The 20,723-nt window shown below is 37.5% G+C and overlaps 1 protein-coding gene and 1 long non-coding RNA gene across 5 annotated transcripts in view; one reads left to right on the top strand and one right to left on the bottom strand.

Annotated features, from left to right (window-relative positions):
• LOC138718769 (uncharacterized) overlaps positions 1 to 20,723 on the top strand; it is a 520,404-nt gene that overhangs the window by 111,718 nt on the left and 387,963 nt on the right. The gene's annotated exons all lie outside the window — the stretch shown is intronic.
• The window catches only part of CARMIL1 (capping protein regulator and myosin 1 linker 1), a 194,417-nt gene that overhangs the window by 78,265 nt on the left and 95,429 nt on the right, over positions 1 to 20,723 (bottom strand). For all 4 annotated transcript variants that reach the window (XM_069853301.1, XM_069853302.1, XM_069853299.1 and 1 more), the window contains exons 9-16: positions 19,832 to 19,907; positions 17,185 to 17,273; positions 12,531 to 12,625; positions 8,423 to 8,509; positions 3,844 to 3,947; positions 1,839 to 1,916; positions 1,650 to 1,726; positions 646 to 750 (exon numbers count right to left, since the gene is read on the bottom strand). In XM_069853301.1, coding sequence (XP_069709402.1) covers positions 646 to 750; positions 1,650 to 1,726; positions 1,839 to 1,916; positions 3,844 to 3,947; positions 8,423 to 8,509; positions 12,531 to 12,625; positions 17,185 to 17,273; positions 19,832 to 19,907 — 711 coding nt within the window. The remainder of the gene's footprint in view (positions 1 to 645; positions 751 to 1,649; positions 1,727 to 1,838; positions 1,917 to 3,843; positions 3,948 to 8,422; positions 8,510 to 12,530; positions 12,626 to 17,184; positions 17,274 to 19,831; positions 19,908 to 20,723) is intronic.

Below are 20,723 nucleotides of genomic sequence, written 5' to 3'. Positions count from 1 at the left end.
AGTTCAACTGCACACGTCACAGGAAGGGTCACGCAGTGCTACACAATTTCCCTCAGCCTGCACTAGGCTCTAAGAGGAATCTCTCTCCAGTGTTGGGTGAGCAAAGTGCCCAATCCACATCACCAGAACTTGTTGCCACAGGATGGGCGACACAGAGCAGAGAGACACACTGCACTTAACGTTCCTAGAAGTTATTGCTGCTGCCTCTCCCCACAAGAGGTGAGCATAGCTCTGTGCAATGTTTCTTCTCGCAAGCATTGCAACAGGTTCAGTTTCACAATGACTATTGCATCGCTGCAGCATCAAAGGTATGAAACTCACACAAGTACATAATCCCATTTTACTGTGAAGCAAACAGTTCTGTTCATAAGCCACAAGGTAAGAAACGTATCACAAAAAAATTGTGGATGGAAGCTGAACAGCTATGACATTCCCTGAGAAGAAATTATGATTAATAGTTTCAACTGTGAGATGGAAATGTGTCTGGAATGTGCGACATTATGAAACTCACTCTTGCAATATCAATAATGTACAAACGGGGAAGAAAAAATAAAGCAAAATCCTTTCCTTCTCAATGAGGCATTCACATAATAATAATGCAAACTAGGTTTTGAGCAAAAGAAGAAATTGAAATTAAATTCTTACTTTAGAGGCTCCGGAGGGAGTTTAGTTCCCGAAAGATTAATCTGCATCAAAGCAAGTGAGCTGCTGAAGAACTGTTTGAAGGAGGGAGGGACTTCTTTTCCTTTTCTGTAAGTAAACACATTGATTAAGAAGTAGCATCTAGACATTCTTCATTCCGGTAAATAATGAATGCAAGCCGTCAGGGTTGTAATGATCTTTTACATTTAATTTGTTCTACCTTCAACAGCTCTCTAATCAGTGGCTCTCAATTATCTTAGAAATATAGTATCATCAAAATGTTGATTCAACAAACAATCTTCAGCATTGCACTGCTGCACAGAAGACGTTACTACATTACAACTACAAAGAATGGTCATTTAGGTCTGGTTAATGGAGAAGCAGAAGATGAAATAGGACATTACAAAAACCCTGAAACTGCCTTTTCTCCACCAGAACCAGTTACTCAATGCGGGACTAGATTAAGCCCCCAGTTAGGTAACATGTATGACATGGACTCAAGACACTGATTTGAAGAGAAAAAAGGTAATGTTAATATTTCCTATAATGCAAGTATTCTACAAAGTCAGTGTTTAGTCTCAAAGACTTTTCAAAGAGACTTCCTCCAAGAAAAGCACAAAAGAAGGAAAAAAAGCATTTGTAACTATCATCAAATCATGAAAAATACAAAATTTAAAACGCAAATTTAAAGAGAAGTCAAGTCAGTCAGACTTCAAAGCCTGATGTTATGCCTCTTAGAGGCAAAATATAAATATAGACTTTCTGCTGCATCAGTATCACAAAAAACATATTAGACAAGGTAGCTTATTTTACAGGCATCTAGCAAAGAGCAGAAAGGGAAAGTATTTTTCTTGAAATAAATAGCACCTATTTCATAGAGAATGAAGACTTGTATGACTTTTATGAAAACCTTGCATTTCTTTTTAAAAAGAAAGATGCAACATAAGAGCAAGAAATTATAAAACAAAATATTCTATGAATTGTGACTAATGACATTTACACCATACCTGTGAGAAAAAAGGGTCCTAGAGAGACTAAGGACAGCTAGATGCTGAAGACACCCACGAAGGAGGGCTCCACACACCTGGTTTAAAGCAAAAAAAGTTGATTTTATATTAACCCCAGAAAAGTTCCTAGGGATGGAAGGTGGGAAAATGTTTCCTTGGTGGCTGAATCTCCACAAACCCCATCTTTACCATATCTAGCGCACACTCCGTGTTGGATAAATCCAGATGAACAAGAGCATTTGGCTGGGCCAAAAAATTGTACAGGCTCTATAATTAATGGAGGGAAAAAAAAAAAAAGTTACCCATGTTAATTTTGATATTATGACACCAATTACTGGATCGCTACTTCTCATTACATTTTAGGCTTCTATAATAAAATTGCACTATATGAGTTGTGTCTAAAGCTACTTTCCACCTAATTAATTCAATCTGCTATAGTTTTGAAGGCTATCAGTTCTTAAAACAGAGCTAAAAATTGTGCTCATCTACCAAACATTACTCTTAATACACAAGTCTTGAGTTACCTTGCAAATCACTTTCAAAGCAAATGATAATTAATTTAATTAGAAATACCTTGGCATGTCAATGAGTTTGCCACTACATTTCAGAAAGGCTAATTGGTTTTTAAGTTTAAGCCAGCCCCTTTAAGCATGAGGGAAGCAACTAATTTGCCTCTGAAGCACATAGTTATTTTTTGATACCAGTAGTGCATTGAAGGTTTAAGGGAGAATACAGGACAAGTAACAAGGTTTTAATGTGATGGCTTCAGTACTGCATAGGATACATCACGTAAATGTTAGCATATGTAAAACTTCACAATATGCTGTTTTATTTTGGACTTTTTTTCAGTCTCAGAGAACACAAAAAGATTGAAGTATGACCTAATTCACAGAAACATGGAATGCCCAACTCCACATGAAATCCAGCCAAACAGAGCATGTTCAGTGTTTCTGAAATAGATGAATTTTTCTAAAAATTGGGTCATTTAGCCCCTATACCTACAGCACAAGAAAGGTCCCCATTTTCAAAATCCCTGTGCTTTGCTAGGGTTTATTTTAATTGCTAAGTAACAGGATTACTTTACTCATGTTGGAAAACTGTTCCACATATTGAGAGATCTCACTATTAATGACCTTTTCCTTTGAACCATAAATGTCTCTCTACGAGGCTAAGAAAAGCCTCACTTCTTGTATTTATGTCCCTTAAAATATAGTAGGTAGACATCAGATTTTTTTAAGCATTGCCTATCAAAGTTGAACATTTTATTTTACTTTTGTTTTACATTATTTGCTATGTTATTCTTTAAGAGTAATTCACTGCGTGCCTTCATTTACATTTGAATATTTGTTTGCTACCTTTAAAATCCTCTTGTCCCACTGCAACTTTCACCTCATGTCTGAAAAGACTAGTTCTTTGAATGTGCTGATAAATCTGAAACTACTAAGATCTGTCAAAAACTCACAGTCATATCTGACTGCGTTTAAACGATAAGAGTCTATTGTTGCATATTTTCAATGCTCAACACTTAAAGAATTCAAAACCTGACACTTAAATGTACATAACTGGATGTGAAAGAAATACAGATGTAACTGTCAAGAAGTGAATACATACAAATTGAGAACTAAGTAGATTTTGTTATAGAGAAAATACAGCTGCACCTCTAAGGCAACTGATAAACTGAACAAAGGAATTTCAAAAATAATTACATTCTTCAAAGAATCATGAGCTTCAATAGCATGTGCCAAGGAGGCACATGAATTTATTTACACAAATAAAAATGTTGAAAAGCAGACTTAAATTTAAAAATAAATTGTTTCCTACCTTCCAATGAAAAATTTGTAATACGCTTATCCCTAAAAAGGAGATGAAGTTTTTTAGTTGTGTTTTAGTCACTTTCAAACAGAATTTTGGGAGCACAGCAAGTCCACTGAAACAAGTGGCACACTTGCACTTTTCTTATTTATTAGTACAAGCCAAGGACTAAAAGCATGAATGAATATTATATGGCTTTCTTGAATGGTGGGGCAATTTAATTCTCCGACTATATACTGAAGAACAGGGATTAAAACGTTATTTTCAAACCCTCCTAGAACTGTACTGGAACAAAGGCAAAAGAAGGGTCTAACCAAAACGGCTTTGCCCTTCTCTTAATTACAACATCCATTCATTAACTCACAAATAAGAAAGTGCTTACTGAGAGATCATCACCACGGAGTGCGTTCCCTGAGAGGTCAAGATAGATGAGCGTGCTTGCAATCAGCGAGTTGGCACTCAGTGACTGGGAAAGGCTATTCACCCCTGCCAAAATAAACATCAGCACTAAACTTAAGCCTAGTCCAGACAAAAGTAGCTCAGGCTCTGCAAACACACAATTTTAGTCAACACAGCGATAAATTAAATGTCATTAAATGACTTCCCGTTACCACCACTGTACAGATCGCCAGGCAAATACAAGAACTTTCCCTGCCAAAGAATGCCTAGAATTGTTGGGATCACACTGCGATAGCTGCCCTGATGGAGCCACAGTGTGTTATAGGTCCTGGATCCAGCCAAGAAGTATTTTTGCAAAGTCTGAATGGCTTGAACACTGCAACCACATTTTGAAACTTGTTTGTTTACTCCATAATGTTAAGACAGTGTCTTCCTGCAAACAATAATATTTAGATAAAAGTATCTGTGGAAGACCAAGTACATTAACAATTACAATTGCCAGAACTTCAAAAGCAACTCATGAGGTCTAGAAATTAAAAATATTTCAATTAGATATTTGCCCACAATTTCAGAAAAAATAGCTCATTAAATATCAAGAGATGCATAAAGACTCACAATTCTTGATCAGAACAAATACAGATTTTTTTCATATTAAAATTAAGAAGCTCATATCCTCTAGAATTCTTCAGCTTTTCCAAATACAACTTAGGATGTGGCTACTTCCAGCAAACCTTACATTCATCAGAGGGGTCTGTAGCTTATCACCAAGGTGTTAATTTATGGCTCTTGCTGCCTTTCAAGCAGTAAGGGCATGTGCTTCTTAAACATCTGTGTTTTGTAAGTGCCTGGTCAAAGCTATAAAGCCAGCAGGTGTTTTAATCTACAATAGATCTCACAGCTACTAGGCAGTGAAAATGGACTAGCGTTCAATGGACAGAACATGTACATTTCTCCATTAAAAACTATTATGAACTGGGTTTATCAGTGAAGATGTGGATGAAACAGCTAGAGCGAGCCACTGGACACCAAAAAAACTCACAAAAAACCTCAGTGCTTTAGATTTCCAAGCTTCCAAATATTAAGAAATCACATTAGTAGTACGGGTCTTGGTTTCTGGAGACTTTTGGTGCTGACCAGAATAGAAACAGAGTAAAGCCTTTGCCAAGTTTCAAAACTTTTTCATTCTGTGTAATTTTTCTTAAAATTCATCTTAACATTTCATTGTTGAATCCACACCCTACCTATAAAGGTAAAGTGCAATGAATACTTCTTGAAAGATCGAAAAGCTCTATTTAACCATTAGAGCTTATAGCTCTGGATTCATTTTAGTGAGTCTTCTCAACAGCATTTGTAAGCAAGAAGTAGCATAAATGAACGTATTGTACTGTCAACAATTCAGCAAATGCTATTAATAAGAAATTCTGGGAATTCAGGAGTAGTGCCTGAATTTGGGGGAGAGGAGCAGCTATCTAACAATCTGTAACATTGCTGCTTATTTCATGTTTAAGAAGGGCCAGGTGCTCAAAATCAGCCACATCACTGAAGGCAAACAATGTGAATGAGGGATTTCTTTATTAGCTTTTGTGTTGGGGCTCAAAAAAGCAAGTCCTATCTTGGATGAGTATACTAGAATATTCCATTTAATCAGAATCTCCAAATCAATAAATTTTTGTTTGAACTTCACCTTAACACACACTACACTCTAACAGTAATCTCACTTTCATTTGCAGACAATCTTTCATGCTCTTTTACTGCTCTCAGGAGGCTCAGAGTGTTAATAGCTCTCAGGAACTTTGAGATACAATATTTGAAGAAAGATCAGCTGAGAAGTTACCACCTGAACTTCACTTCTCAATCTTAGAAACTTATCCTGAATAGCAAGCAGTTTTTAAATAAGGTCAAAACCAGTGAGGGATTGTACAGAACTTCTGAAACTGAAAAGGTCAAAATATAAAAATATTAAGAAAAAGCAAGGCTGTTAAAAAAAACAAAATCCATGCACCTTGGAGTCAACTCAATCCAAGGCCTCCTTTAGACTTTCCCAACAAAAAATATTACAATATACACTCTCGACATTACAAGTTCAAAAGCAGCCTCACGAGTTAAAGCAAATTAAGTATTGTCTTCTTAAGTTAAAGGAAAACTGGCTAAGACAGAGTTTTGCAGACAACCGAAGAGCTGAAAGCTGAGCTTCTTCAGGTCCAGAGCATTATAAGAACTCCAATATTAAGATGTCACATTTTTTAAGGAATTCTGAGGAAGTGTCATGGCACAATATTCATGGTGACACGTTACTCTCTGACAACAGCTAGTTGTTGCAATGTGGTCTGGACAAGGATTCACATATGTTTCAGTATGTCTAATACCGACCTCATTTTCAGCTTTCGTTAAAGATTGTCTTAAAAAAGAGTGTTAAAACCCTTCCGAATCATTTTCATAACCTCAGAATTAGTTTTTATTGACAAGGGGTTTGTGCTTGAACTTCATCAAGCTGGCATTTATTCTTTATGAAGATGGAAGTGTAGCTAGAATGTTCTTGTTGTCCAAAAGTGGATCCTTCACCCGGTGTGCAATAAGCCAATAACTACATCACCAAGAGAGACATTGTTTTATTCAGGTTTGCGCAAATCTCGAGTGTTCAGAGGTTTTCCTCAAATCAAAGCACACCTCAAGTTGTCTGTCGCCTTTATACACAAAGTTACACAAAGTCATACATTATTCTTCAAGCATGTAATCACACACTTACATGTAATTCTAATAAATGCCAAGTCATTCCCTGTACCTTCTGCACACATTTCCAGAGCATATTTAGGGGTGCTAGACAGTCAACTCCTCCCAATCTCCTCCCACTAAACCACTGTCTTGGAACTCCCTAATTTAATCAAATACCCAAGTCCCCATTCAAAAGTCATGCTAATAAATTGCACTATTATCTAATCATGCAGCTGAACAAACTTTAGTCCCATACCATAAAAACTACAAAAGATAATCATTAACTGGGACCCATCTTGTGCAAGTCTCCTGCCTGTCTGATGATCCCAGGATATTTTTTTAATATATTAAAAAATATCATGGCATTTCACCAATGTTCTTTTTCACTCAGCGGTCACAAACACTGGCTGATATCATTCAGACCACATGAAAAGCACAGGATGAACAAACATACCAGAACACTTGCATGAAATTTTCAAATTCATGAACTTCTAATCTCAAGAATATACACAAAGTTAGACAAGATTCTCAATTAATTGCTTGCCACCAAAAATGGAGTTAGCAGTGGTAAAACCAGCTCCAGCGTTTAATAAAATCGCTTGAATTAAAATCATTGTTGAATAAATTCAATTTAGGGTTTACTATTTATTTAGGCACAACAAGAACAACAAAATACTCAAACACCAAAGATCTCTTTTTTTCCCCCATGCATATTCCCTCAGGTCAACCCTTAAGAGAACACAGAATCATAGAATCATTCACAGAACAATAATTAAAAGGATAAAAGAGCATGGCTCTTATCTGTTATCAACTAACATCCTTCATATATCGTAACTCTCTCACCTTTTCCAGGTGAAAGAGCTGCAATAGCGACAGTACATTTTTTCTATTTTTAACAGTCATGTCCTATACATGACATCTAGGGTTTGTGCAGTTTATTTAAGAAGCCAATATGTTACTATTTGTAAAACAGCGATGCAAACAACCCTGAAAAGGTCTGAGTTGTGCTTCAGTACTGTTACTGCCTTTAAAATATACATACATTGTAATTACGTTATCAAATTGGAAATCTGTAAATTATAAAACAAAGTAGTCTTTACTCAGACCAAGCCACTTAACAGCCATTGTCACAACTCTTTGTTCCACAAAATAATTGCATGCAAAATATATGGAAAATTCCCTGCCCATCTTTGCTTCAGACATCTTTCTGAAGCACATATGAAGCATAATCATTCTTCACAACATAGATTCAAGCCCAAAGCTTACAGAGTGAGTACAAGTTTTTCAAAGCATTGAAGGGGATTGCAAAAAACCAACTGTGCTGTCAAGAATAAATACATAAATCGGTTACAGAATTAATTACTTTATAAACCTGAAACAAAAGTTATTATTAGGATGGAAGCCTGAAATTTTTAGAACAGAAAAAGAGGCACACTTATCATAGAATCATAGAATAACCAGGTTGGAAGAGACCCACCAGATCATCGAGTCCAACCATTCCTATCAAACACTAAACCATGCCCCTTAGCACCTCGTCCACCCGTGCCTTAAACCCCTCCAGGGAAGGTGACTCAACCCCCTCCCTGGGCAGCCTCTGCCACTGCCCAATGACCCTTTCTGTGAAAAATTTTTTCCTAATGTCCAGCCTAAACCTCCCCTGGCGGAGCTTGAGGCCATTCCCTCTCGTCCTGTCCCCTGTCACTTGGGAGAAGAGCCCAGCTCCCTCCTCTCCACAACCTCCTTTCAGGTAGTTGCAGAGAGCAATGAGGTCTCCCCTCAGCCTCCTCTTCTCCAGGCTAAACAACCCCATTATAAAATATATTATAAATATAAAATATTATAAAATATACCTTTTGGTGACAAGGAGGTTTTGGATAAATTTAAATGTTTCAATCCCTTTGGAAGTTTGGCAAACTGGATGCTCAGAGATGACACACCTGTAGGAGGAGTGAAAAAAAAAATAATTAAGAAATGGGTGTTTTCCGATAAGCAATGCGATCCCATGCATTCCCAGCAATTATGCTGGGGGCAAGCACTCTTAAAGAATGAACTGTGCTCACTGTCAGGGTGGGCCCAAAATTACCCTGTCTTTTTCTAAGCACAGACCTTTGAAATGGCTGATATGGTCAAGATGCCTTCTTTGTTAACCACTGAACAAACAGGGAACTTTGCTGCTAACAATCAGTGAGCCACCTTAATTAGTTTCAAAACCACATAATGCACACATACATTTGAGGAGGAGTCAAAGGGAAGGTATTGTACATATCAAATGGTCAGCACCTGGGAAATCTGGAAGCTTTACAGTTTAGGCCAATAAATTATATAAGTTAAGAAAAAAAAAAACAAGCCAGCACAAAAGAAAATCCAGCACTGGTACTTCACATGAAACGTCAAACTATTTTTTTTTCTTTTAAAAGGAGGAGATGTAGGCAAGAGAGATGTCCATGTTAGCTAACTCTGTCCTCTTTTCTTGAGGTAAATTCCACAAATCTGAAACCTCCACTGAGTCGTAACGGCCACCTCACTCACTCCCTCACAGAAGTCTGCAGCTTACCAGCCTGGAAATGCTACAACCACTTGCAATCCCAAACAGTAAAAACCTATTAAGACGCTGACAGGGACTAGATTACCTCAGCACAAATCCAATGACAGAAAATAAAAAAAAGCCCCACACTTTTCATTAAAGCCCTTTCTCGGTGTATCCAAGTTCCACACTCCATAAATTTAATACCCCCATTTAAGCAGAAGATTGAAATTTGATTAAGAGGGCACATGCTAAATAACAATGGAACTTATCCATGAAATATTTATTAGCAGAATAAATCAACACAGAAACTCTTGGCTTAACCTATCATGTGAAACAGTCCTCTACAGCAACTCTCTTGGTGAGAAAGGGCAAAGAGAAAGAGGGTAATACCTTTTACTTGTTTTAAAACACAATAAATGAAAAAGCCAATGCTCTTCTCCACATATGCCAGCGAAAGGTGCAATGTCCACATAGCTCAAAACAACATACTCTATTTTATTTATACTGCCAAAATATTAGAATGGTGGTTCCTTGGCATAATTAATTGTAAAACACAATGGTAACTGGACATCTTCACAATTTTCAGCAAGAATTAGTCAGGTCATACTAACAGGATTTTCTTTCATAGCTTTAGTATTAAAAAAGAATATGTATCTTTTTAGCTCCTCTGAAGTAGGAGTTTCAATCTATCTTAAGCTGGCCTCAGAATTTATATTCTGTAGTAGCTACCTGTCCACACCTATTGAGCTAGTTTAGTCACAAATACAGACTTCGAAAATCAAAGTAGTGCTATGCTGGCAGAAGAGGAGAAAAAGGAGTACAATCAGAATCACTAAGGGTAACACAAGGGTAATTTTTGTTGTGAAATATTTTGGGTAAGAAGTGCACCAAATAATTTTACTTCTCCATCTTTGTATTTAGCTAAAAATCTACAGAACACTTATCACTCTAGGCAAGCTGAACAATTTTAACATCTGGATGAATTTTAACACTGGAGGTTATAAGATGCAGGAATCGAGTGTAGAAAAGATTATTATGGTCACTCAGGCCCTTGAACACTCTTTAAGCCACTCATTTTTGATAATCTCATAACAAAGACAAGAGCTCTAACGGCAGAAGTAGAGTTAACTGCATCCAAACAAATAGTTTGAGTATTTCTAGGCTTCAGTATGTTTGTTTTGCGTTATTTTTAACAAAATATGAGATTAAATTCTGATCCTAGTCAAGCCAAAAGCAAAACTCCTGTCACTTTAGCACGGCTACATATAAAACATGACTGATAATAAACTTTACAGGTGTCTCACAAATATTGACAGTATCATAAAGGGAAGCCAACAACAAATTAAGAGAGTGGCCTCAGTGTAGAATCATTTCACATAAACACTGCTTCATATTTGAGCTGAAGCCAGGTCCTATAGCTTAGTTAAACTAAACACACTTCTCGTGTTATTGGAATACAGACAGTTGCATGACTGTAATGACTCCATACATTAGTACTCAGTAATGTATAATACCTTAGGGTGTTCTTTCTCTTCAAACAAGGCAGAACAATATGTTCTTCCCCATGATACACAGCTCTGTGTTATTTCCTTTATAAATGCAAAGTAACCTGATTGAACTTCCAGTTCCTGAAGATTTTTCAAGAGGTATTTTCCAAAATCTGGATGTTTACATGAATCTCCATTGTCTCAGCTTTTACCTGTGAAATGCTTGCGGCCCCTTCAGTTTAATAAAGCCAACCCTACCTTGCACTCAGTGAATATCAGATCACAGGACATGTAAACATTTCCTAAACTGAAAAGCTGCAATATTTGCACAGTACAATTATGGTTAATTTCTCTTTAACTACTCATATAACTCATCTAATTCTCTAATGAAAAGGTCAAATCTTAATTGCATATGTGACAGAAGACACTGAGATAATGAAAAAACCCTGCTAATTTCTCCAAGTTGTTAAGTTGTAGTTTCTGCATTTCATTTGTACCTTGAATGTGGCTACTGCAGAAAGGTTAGAATCTACAGGTTTGCTGCAAAGAGAACGACCCACAGTTATGTGCTTTAGAAAGAAAAAAAACCCTGCACTATGGAATATCTACCAAATGCTTTGCTCATTTGTTTTAACACGATCTAAATGCACTTCTTCAAAAGAAAAATCAACAATGTGACAGCTTGCAATGGAATTTTTTTACAATGCTGTTATGCCTATGGCACATTGTAATAACGATGTTCTGCAGCAAAACACTGGCTTTCACTTTATACAGATTCTTACGGAGGCTAAGTGGTAATCAGCAGGGAAGAGGTAATCAAAAGAATTTAAGCAATTAATGTGACCCACATAAGAAAAAACTACTCTGAGTAGGTTAAAATAAAAAAAAAATTCATATTTCTTTCCAGTCAAAAGGAAAAGAGATACAAAAGAGGAAAAAACCTCCCCGTCTTTTTTTCCTCACTGAACCAGAAGAAAGGAGACACCCCTACAAAGCTGTGTTAACAATATTCTGAGTCAGTCAGGTAGTAATCAAAATGAACACTCTTTCCATTTTGAATCATGACAGCAAGGAGAGTGCAAAGTTTCCCCAAAACAAACCAAACAAACAAGAAAACGTTCACTGTATAAAATTCTTTGTTTTGTTCTGGCCCAATAGGAGCACAAGATAGTCTGATCCCAGAACACTGTGTGCCTGGAATGCATTAAAGTGAAGCAAATGGAACTCTCACATGGGCAGAGCTGAAGGGTCAACTCCAGCCTGAAAGAATGTAACCTTATTTTAAAAATAAATGCCTCTTGGGTGAAAAGAGAGTAGACAAGGGAAGGGAACAATTTGACTTGATATGTACTGAAATCATGCCTAGTGGTCGGCCTACTCGGAGAAAAGCTGAGCTGTTCAGTTTGATTTTCCATCTGGTGGAGCCAACAGCACTTTTCTCCGTAAGGATGCCAGTTGTGCCTGTATGACTGAACACTGCCAAGAACTGGCACAAAGCTGGCACTACAGGCTAGCACAAAGCTGAAAAAATGAATAAATCCAGAATTATAGCTGAAATAAAAACACAAAATCATCAGGAAAATATAATCCAAGCAAAGTTGCCTCGTGCTTCATCTTTCGAATGACTACATCACATTTAAAAATGCACACCACTTTATTTACTCTCTAGTCCTAAACAGTCACTGTGTTCTATCTTCCTTTAAAAGAAACCTCTGTGAAAGTGTAATGAAATCTAACGAAATTCATGGTTGAAGACATTTAAACATTTCTCGGCAAGCTAATGGATTGTATCAGTCAAAAAGAACAATGATTCTCAGTCATTTGTGTACAATGGGTATTTAAAATACACAGAACAATAATCTATTATTCAGGCAAAGCTGAACAGAGCAGCAGTAATCCTCCTATTACATTTGCAGAGAGCAAAAAATAGAAATGTTATAGTACCTCTATCTTCAAGTGGGTTGCTAGCAAGGTTGATTGTATGGAGTCCTGAGTTGGGATTATGGGCTAGGGCACTGGCTAGTTTCTGTGCAAAATCTCTGCAAGAAAAGAAGAGAGAGAAAGACTCCGGTTATTTCCTGTACCAACAGTACATTCAGAGGCTTAAAAATGTCAAGGGATTGCTAGACAGAAGTGGCCTATCCCACTGCAAAGCAGTAACTGATTCTTCACTGCTTTTAACAATGCTTATCTGGCTAATTTGCTATCTTTCAAGGCAGGTTATTTTATTATGTATTTATTCTGCGGCATAAGAGACTGAAGGGAACTCAGTCAAAGCTCAAACTGCTTTTGATAGAGCATACCTGAAGATATAAAATAGGAGTTATGCAGAATAAGTTAAAACTCGAGCACATCTTTCATCTTCTCCATGCCATGCATGGGTGACACATATACATCAACTTCCATACCACTCTCTCCTTCACTCACAAGCTAATCCCCTCACTTGCAGCAGCTCCCTGCCAACAGTCACTCGAAGAGGTGGGCTTTGCGGCATATCCAGAGGATCAACAAACAGGTGGTGTATCTGTCCTACAAGGCTCACAAAAGCCAAGCCAAGTAACACAAATAGCTTTGAACTAACTGTAGTAGTGTGACCTGCCTCTGTTTCAAATTCACTTGAGTGGCTGAGTGGCAAGTGAACACTGCTTATCTCAAGATGGGTTTTTGTAGCTGGACTACCATCATCTAAAGCATTAAGTTCAAAGCGAGCTTGGGTTTTCCTACATGACAACAGTGTCAGACTCTGGTGGAGTCATGTTCTTTGCATTAAGTTAGAAGGCTGTTGGCTCTTATCAGCTCGAAGACAAATGCTCAAACCTTTCCTCATACCTACTGGGGAGCTTTCATGTATTTAAGGGACTAGTCCTGCTGTGTGCTTTTGTTAAACTGAGACTAAAACGTCTATGTTCTTACTTCACTTAAGTTAGACACTGAGGTAGAAACAAAAAAATATGCCTTGAGCTTCCTCCTCTCTCTGCCTTGAAGTACATTATCTTGCCTGCTGTAGACGACTGGTGGAGAACTACCAGCTACATTGCTAGAAGAGCAATAATTAACACTGCCTTCATAGAACTGGTAGATCAGCCTGTGTGCTGAGAAACACAGTGGAGGTAGCATCCTCTTCCAGTCTTTGGAGAAGAATGGAGACTGGACAGCTTTTAGTTATCTCAGTAGCTTTTAGTTATCTGTTGTTGCAAGGTGTACTTGAGTACAGAGACGTTCCAGACTGCTGGAGCTAGAATAGGTTTCAGCACTGCAAACGTGTGATGATGGGCTGCCTCTAGGAGCCCATTTCCTAAAATACAAGCAGCACGTGAATACAAACATTTAACAAAAAGAAATTCTGGGCTTGAATCTCTGCCACCTGACAGGCCTCAGGGTATCCTGCTTTGCTCCTAGCCGCTGCCGCAGAGAACTACGCATCTCCTGTAGGTCTTCAGTAACATTTGCCAACACTTTGTGGATATCCTCCAGCATTTCAATGGCACCAGATGCCTGTGCTTAAGCAACTGAATCAAGCTCCTCATGTCCAGCCAAGAAAAATGAGATTTTGAGTTAAAAACAAACAAAACCCCTCTTTCTTTATGGGGAGTTTCCTCTTCTTCCTTCATCTGTAACAGATTCCATTACGGTATTCTGGCTACACCTCCAGCCTTGTTTACAATCTCTGCTCCAGATTTTGTCACCAATATAGGCAGGACTACTAGATCTTTTTGGACAACTAGGGTACGTGAATTACTTAGCAAATGCACAGTAAATCGACTGCCACCAAAAGGCACAGGACTATCTATGTAGGGCACACGGGGCTCCAAGACTCATCCTGGAAAAAAAAAAATTCAACTTCCCCACTCCTTGCGCAGCCCCTACCATAAACGGAGGCACCTGGGCTCTGCTCACAGGACAACATCCCATCCCAACCCTTCCCTTTGCCCACTCTCTATTTCAAGTCCTAAAATTTATTACTTTATTTGGCTGCAGACGTCATGAATAGAGCATGCAATGCAAGACTGACACTTTCTATAAAGCATCAAACTCACTCTGTATGTGCTGCAAAGACACGCTTGCCTGAACTGAAGACATTCAGGCTTGGAGGTAAAGCCCAAAAAGAGATTCAACGTAACTCTGTGCATGGCAGAGTAAGCATCTTTCACCAAGAGTAAGAAAACCACAGATGTGGAAAGCTCAGACAAACAAAACAATTCCTCAAGGTCTGTCTAGACAACATCCCTGTAACAGAAAAAAAAAAAAAAAGAAAAAAAAAAGAGGACACATGGGAGGAGCTAAAGCTGTTAGGTCTAAGGACATTCAGAGCCCATCCAGCAGGGGAAGACTATGTGCAACGCCACTGTCAAAGGTCCTCCAGCAGCACACACATCTGTTGCTCTCCTCTGTCATAACTGGTCACTCCTTTTGGAACAGAGCTGCAGAGGACAGAGTGGAAGACAGTAGGGACATTCTGCCTGTCAGCTTTCAAAGAGTACGTAAGCACAACAAATAGATGATTTTCACTGGCTCCTGCAAACAGGTCTTTGGAGACTGAAGAATCTGCCTTGTGGTTTCATGGAAATTAATATTCTGGTTATCACATGCTGTCTCATTCCTGACAAAAAAAAAAAAATCCCTCAGGGATGTAACCCTCTTTCCGTGCTCATTTGTTCAGGTCATCTTGAATGATTCTCCTTCACCTGAAATCTGGATATCGTCTACCTGAATTACCACATTTACCAAAACATTCGTGTTTGCTATGTGCACAAAGTCATCCAATGTGACCTAGACTGCATTTTTTACGTCTGTTAAAAGAAACAGCAATGGGGATAAAATTTTCAAGAGCATCTAAACTGGCACAAACTTTAGCCGGCACGGGGTTTCACTTGACATCCTGTCCACACTTCCCTAGTCCTGAGTCCTTATGACTGCTACTGCGTAATAGTTTGCTGGGTCATCAGTTGGGATGATGACATGTTTACGGGGCCACGGCCCAAACCAAATCATAGAAATGAGTGGCAGGGGGGAGAAAAGAATGGAATCATCTTAAACTGGCTCTGCTGCAGGAAGAAATACATTCTTGCAGGTGCCCTGGTTATTTCTCATAGCATTGCTCTCAGTAGCTCTTTCTTAACCTTAGTTTGCATTCTATCACAGCTCATTAAAAATGACTGGTCTGTAAGCTATGTAAAAGGAGATACCCAACAGCAACAGGATTTCCTCCTATCAAGCAGATATGATGAATGGCAAAACTGACAAATGCATCCTTGACAAAAAAAAGACAAACAATGCTGATCAGAGCAGATACACATCAAGGCAAAATGCCAAACACTGTGCATGTAGATGAAGACAGACATGCAGACGAGAAAACCAAAGTAAGTTGATTATCTGTCAAGTCCTGTTAAAACTGAAACTAGTTAATCCAAATACAATAAGTGAATATAGGCAATGTGTACAGGTAGTCAATGTATCTTTTAATATTAACGCTTATCACTGGATTTCATGGCACAAACAAGATTAAAATCAGGCACTTATGTCTCAATGACAGCTATTAAAGGCAGCGCACAACAGATCAGAAAGCTTGGGTGTAATTCTAAACTCCACCTCAAGTTCCCTGTCTCATATAGGCAATTTACTTTTAAAGGTATTTCAGTGCAAAACTCATTTTAAAAAGGGGGAAAAAGACTCATACAATGGAAAAGAAGACAATGTAAAGCACACCAAATATTTTCCCTATGCATTTCCTTTCTTCATTTGTAATTCAGTATAGTGTTCTGCTTCTCCCAACTTTCCACTACTTTTTTATTAACACAAAAATTCATTAGTGCTAGAGTTTGTTGTCTACATGGTATTGGATGCTACTCTAAAACAAGCTGAAAATACTTTCAACTGGCTAGTCTGCATGTTGAACTTCACCTCCATTTGCTGTGAAGAGGAAAAAAGCAAATACCTACTACTTACTAAAAACTAGATTATACTACTACTTACCTAAATACTACAACTTACTGTATTTAAAAGATATGCAAGGATTAAATTGTATGGCTTACCTCTATGTACCTTTCTCTTAAGACTATGGCAGGTCATTAAGCTTAATTATCTACTTTCTTGCTTCTTTAAAGAAGTTGCCAATATATAAATCTGTTACATTTGAGCAGACTGCAATTCACAGTAAGTTAAGAATAGTCCTCTTGGGAATGAAACAATAATTTGTTAAGCAAGATGGAGTAATATGCTTTTTTTAACAAAACCTTAAACACTTTTTTAAATGATAAAAAGATGTGCATACTTCTACTGGTAACCAAATTTTGAAAGTAACAGTGTGAGCTGATTTAGATCTTACACCCTTACTCAACTCATTTTGTTCCACTTAACCCAACTTTCCAGGCAGAATCTTAAAAATAATCAGTTTAAAGGGATTTCTTGGACATAAGGAACCTCCGAAAAACTTGATGATGAGTTCATGACTACATGCTCCTCAGAACATGGTAGTCATCGCATATAAGGGTTTTTTAATGCTTATTCTGACTAATACATCAGACACTTTTTCTTTTTTTTTTTTTTCTTTTCTGGGAATATGCAATAACTAATGCAACATTTCAAAGGAATTACTTACGTTCTAAGCCCGGCATTCTCTAATACCAGTTCTTCCAAGCGATTGGATCTACTCACCACTCGCAGTATCTGCTCACAGACATCAGTGGACTGCCACAGAAAAGACAGAACAGCATTAAAGAACACAAACGTAGAACAGACTGTTATTGAGTTAAGCTGTACATCCTAATGGGATCCAGGCCATGATCATTTTTTTGTTGCATGTAAACAGCAAGAAAAAATATCAGGAATGTCCCAAAGGGGGAGTTAGATGGCAACAGAGGACTTTTGTGAAAGACTCAGGGAAGTGAGAGGTGGACTGAAAGTGACATTTATGAAGCAGGCCACCTAATCACAGGGAGCAGAATTTTCATAATGATAGTAAAAAACCCAAACTCTGTGATTCAGAAAATATGCTCAATCAATTTTTAAAGAAATCTTGTTCATATGCATTCTAATCCTTCAGAAAAAAGTGGTAACCTGTGCAAAGGAGAATAAAGCCTGACCAGGAATGACAACTAAAGACAAAGACAGATGTTATATGGTAGAAGAAAAAGAACTCAAGAGCAAAAGCACTCTGGCTACAGGTCCTCTAAAGACTGCTAAGGATCAGACCTGAAGAGTCCATGTACATGAATTCTCCCAACCTACACAGAAGTAAATCTCATCTCATGATCTTATTGTTGTTGTATTCTAGAATTTGCATGGACATTTGCAAGTACCATGAACAAAACATGATAACAAAAGAGTTTGTTTGCTGTGCTCATTCAAACAAACATAAAACCTTAACGATTCAAAAGCCATACAACGAACTCTGTACCTCATCACCTTTATTGTAAGCCTTATTTGGATGTGGCTTTTTTTTTTTTTCCACAGCACAAACTAATCAACATTTATGCGAAGTCCAAAGCTGAATTTCAGTTATGACCATGAAGTGCTGAAACTATCTTCTTTTATCCACTTTTAAAAACAATGTGACATTCATACCTAGGACATCTCTCTCTATAATGACAGCCTGATATTTTCTAGGATTTTTTTAAATTTTAAACTTATTGAATCTCCTATAAATAGAAAAACGGCTCCACCACACATATAAGATCTTATTAATCCTTTACAGAGCAAAGGTGACATTTTTTTTTCCCCTGAAGACTGTCAACTCAGCCATCTTCCCAATTCTATCTTTCTATTATTTCCATAATTCAGCATATTATCACAATGCTTCCCCAGCAGTGTGATTGCAAGTGGAAAGTTTCATGCATGTACTATAAAAACAGTATGGATACCATCTATCAAACACAATGTCAGAGCGGGATTCATGAAGCACAAAGCATTCAATGGCCTCCAGATATGTCTGACCTCATAATGAACCTCAGCAGTGTTCCTATAGCACCAATTTACTGTCCAAAAAATTATGTTTTCCTGGTGCTTTTGATTGAAAATGGAATGTGTGGAAAATAAAGGGGGGTTTTGTTTGGTTGGTTTGGTTTTTTTAAGGAACTGGTTGACAAAGTTGATTTATTTTCCATAGAAAAGTTGCTAAGAATTTAAAAAAAAAATCATATAAAAATATCGTGGATAGATAATATGGCCTGTTCTTGTTCTAAGCAAACTACACCAGCCAGTGTTCTAACTAAGCAAATGATCTCATTTCATTGAAGCAATGAACAAACAATGAACAATAGTGATTTTAACAACAAACTACAACAGAATTAAAAATGCCCCCAGTTTCATTCCGTGCATAATTTTAAGTAAGATGCTCCAGTAAGAAAGGAATGTTTCTTGCTTACTCTTTTGCCAAGAACCACATAAGAAAATTTCTACTGAATTTTCATTGCAAATGATAGTTTAAGAATGCAATAAGAGAATTTTCAGATCAATAAAATTGCATCAGTTTGAACATGATGAAACTCAACCTCCATTTTTAAGGACAAAAGCTTCTGGACATGAGTGTGAAAGCAATATCTCAAACCACTTATTCTACCCATGACTATAAACTTCCAAGTTTAGAAGAAACAGTATATTTAGATATATTTTTAAAGTCACCTAATTACTGATTTTCCTGGCCCTTTCTTCATTACTCCAACTTGTTTAGATTTGCCCCCTTTTTGCTTTTCAGAAAGAAAACTGATGTGGAAGAGTATCAACGCAACAAATCACTACATACTTATTACTACGCAAGGTTAGCTTCAGACTACTGGGAGAAAAAGTCATCACATTGCAATGAAAATTAAGAGGAAAAGCCTGCTTTATATCTGAGAAAAAAATAAAAAAAAAACCAAACAGAATCCTGATAATTTTCTTTCAGCCTTCAAAAAGCAACTGAGATATCTGGCTGCTTTACAGTTAGTTTCCTATTTAGTCACCCAGTATTGTTTGGGGGGGGAGCAACAATTAAGGAAGTAGTTTTATGGGCTACTGTTATTGCTCAGCACAGTTTTGTAACTTTAATCACTCAAAATTTTGACAAGACCCGACTTTTAGCAGTCTTCATATGCCATAAGTTAACTATGCAACAGTTTATACTCACCTGATATGATTAAAGAGAAAAAATAAACACGTCAAGAGATTGCCCAGTGGTACTCATCTAGGAGTGCCTTGAAAAATGTTAATAGCATCCTCTAAAGCACAGCACAGTAGGAGCTGGTATATTGTTTCAATGTACTACTTACTAATTTCAGATCTTTGGAGGACAGCTTTGTAAACCACTGATTATACTCCAGAGCAGCAACTATAGGTATTAAGTCTCTAGAAGAAAAGAAAAACACTTTTACACACATTTCATATAATTGTCAGCTTTGGTCATTTAAAACAATCTCTTAAGTGTTCTTCCATATCTAATTCCCCCTGGTTTTGCAATGCTAATTGCCTGCCAAAGCCATTAGAGAAAGCTCTGCATTCTAAAAAACTAGCACTACCGGCAGCTGTGTGTCTTTTTCATATATGAATACAAATTTTTGTCTGGCCAACTGACATCCATTCCAGCATGAATTTTTAAACCAGGAATTTGTCTGGGCTGCCATTCCTACTTTTAGCGTTACTTTTTCTTCAGCTTGTGACATATTTAAGCTTCTTAATCACCTCTAATTATAATTGAGCATGACGCTAAAAAGCTTTTTGGCAGTCTGATGATTTAATATAATTCCATGACTGAATGCTTCTTGAGAACACCTCCTTGTCTCATCTCTATAGTGAAATTCCCCCAGGAAGCAGGAGACCTGCAAAAGGATAATGCTACTTTCAGCACAAACCCTCCTTAATTGTAAAAGGGATTTCACAAATGAAATTCTAAATTATTCCCATTTTCTTCATTCCAAGCTTCTTAACATGATCTGCTCTCCCTCTGTTAAGTTTCTCCAATAACAGACGTGGATAAATGTCATGTCTATGCACTATCCCCCAGCAGAATCATGCATCAGGCACTAGCACACTATTTAGCAGCATGGCACTTGGGTAAAACTGATAAAACACATTAAATGCATGTATACATTTAGACACCTCTTGTGGTTATAGAAGAGCTGTAATACACATGAACTTATCTGACCAGCAAAGCAGTGCCAGCCA

The sequence above is a fragment of the Phaenicophaeus curvirostris genome, chromosome 3 (genome assembly GCF_032191515.1).
Source record: "Phaenicophaeus curvirostris isolate KB17595 chromosome 3, BPBGC_Pcur_1.0, whole genome shotgun sequence".
NCBI classification, from domain to species: Eukaryota; Metazoa; Chordata; class Aves; order Cuculiformes; family Cuculidae; genus Phaenicophaeus; species Phaenicophaeus curvirostris.
The sequence above is the reverse complement of the archived record's forward strand: the minus strand, read 5'-3'. Positions and strand labels throughout refer to the sequence as shown.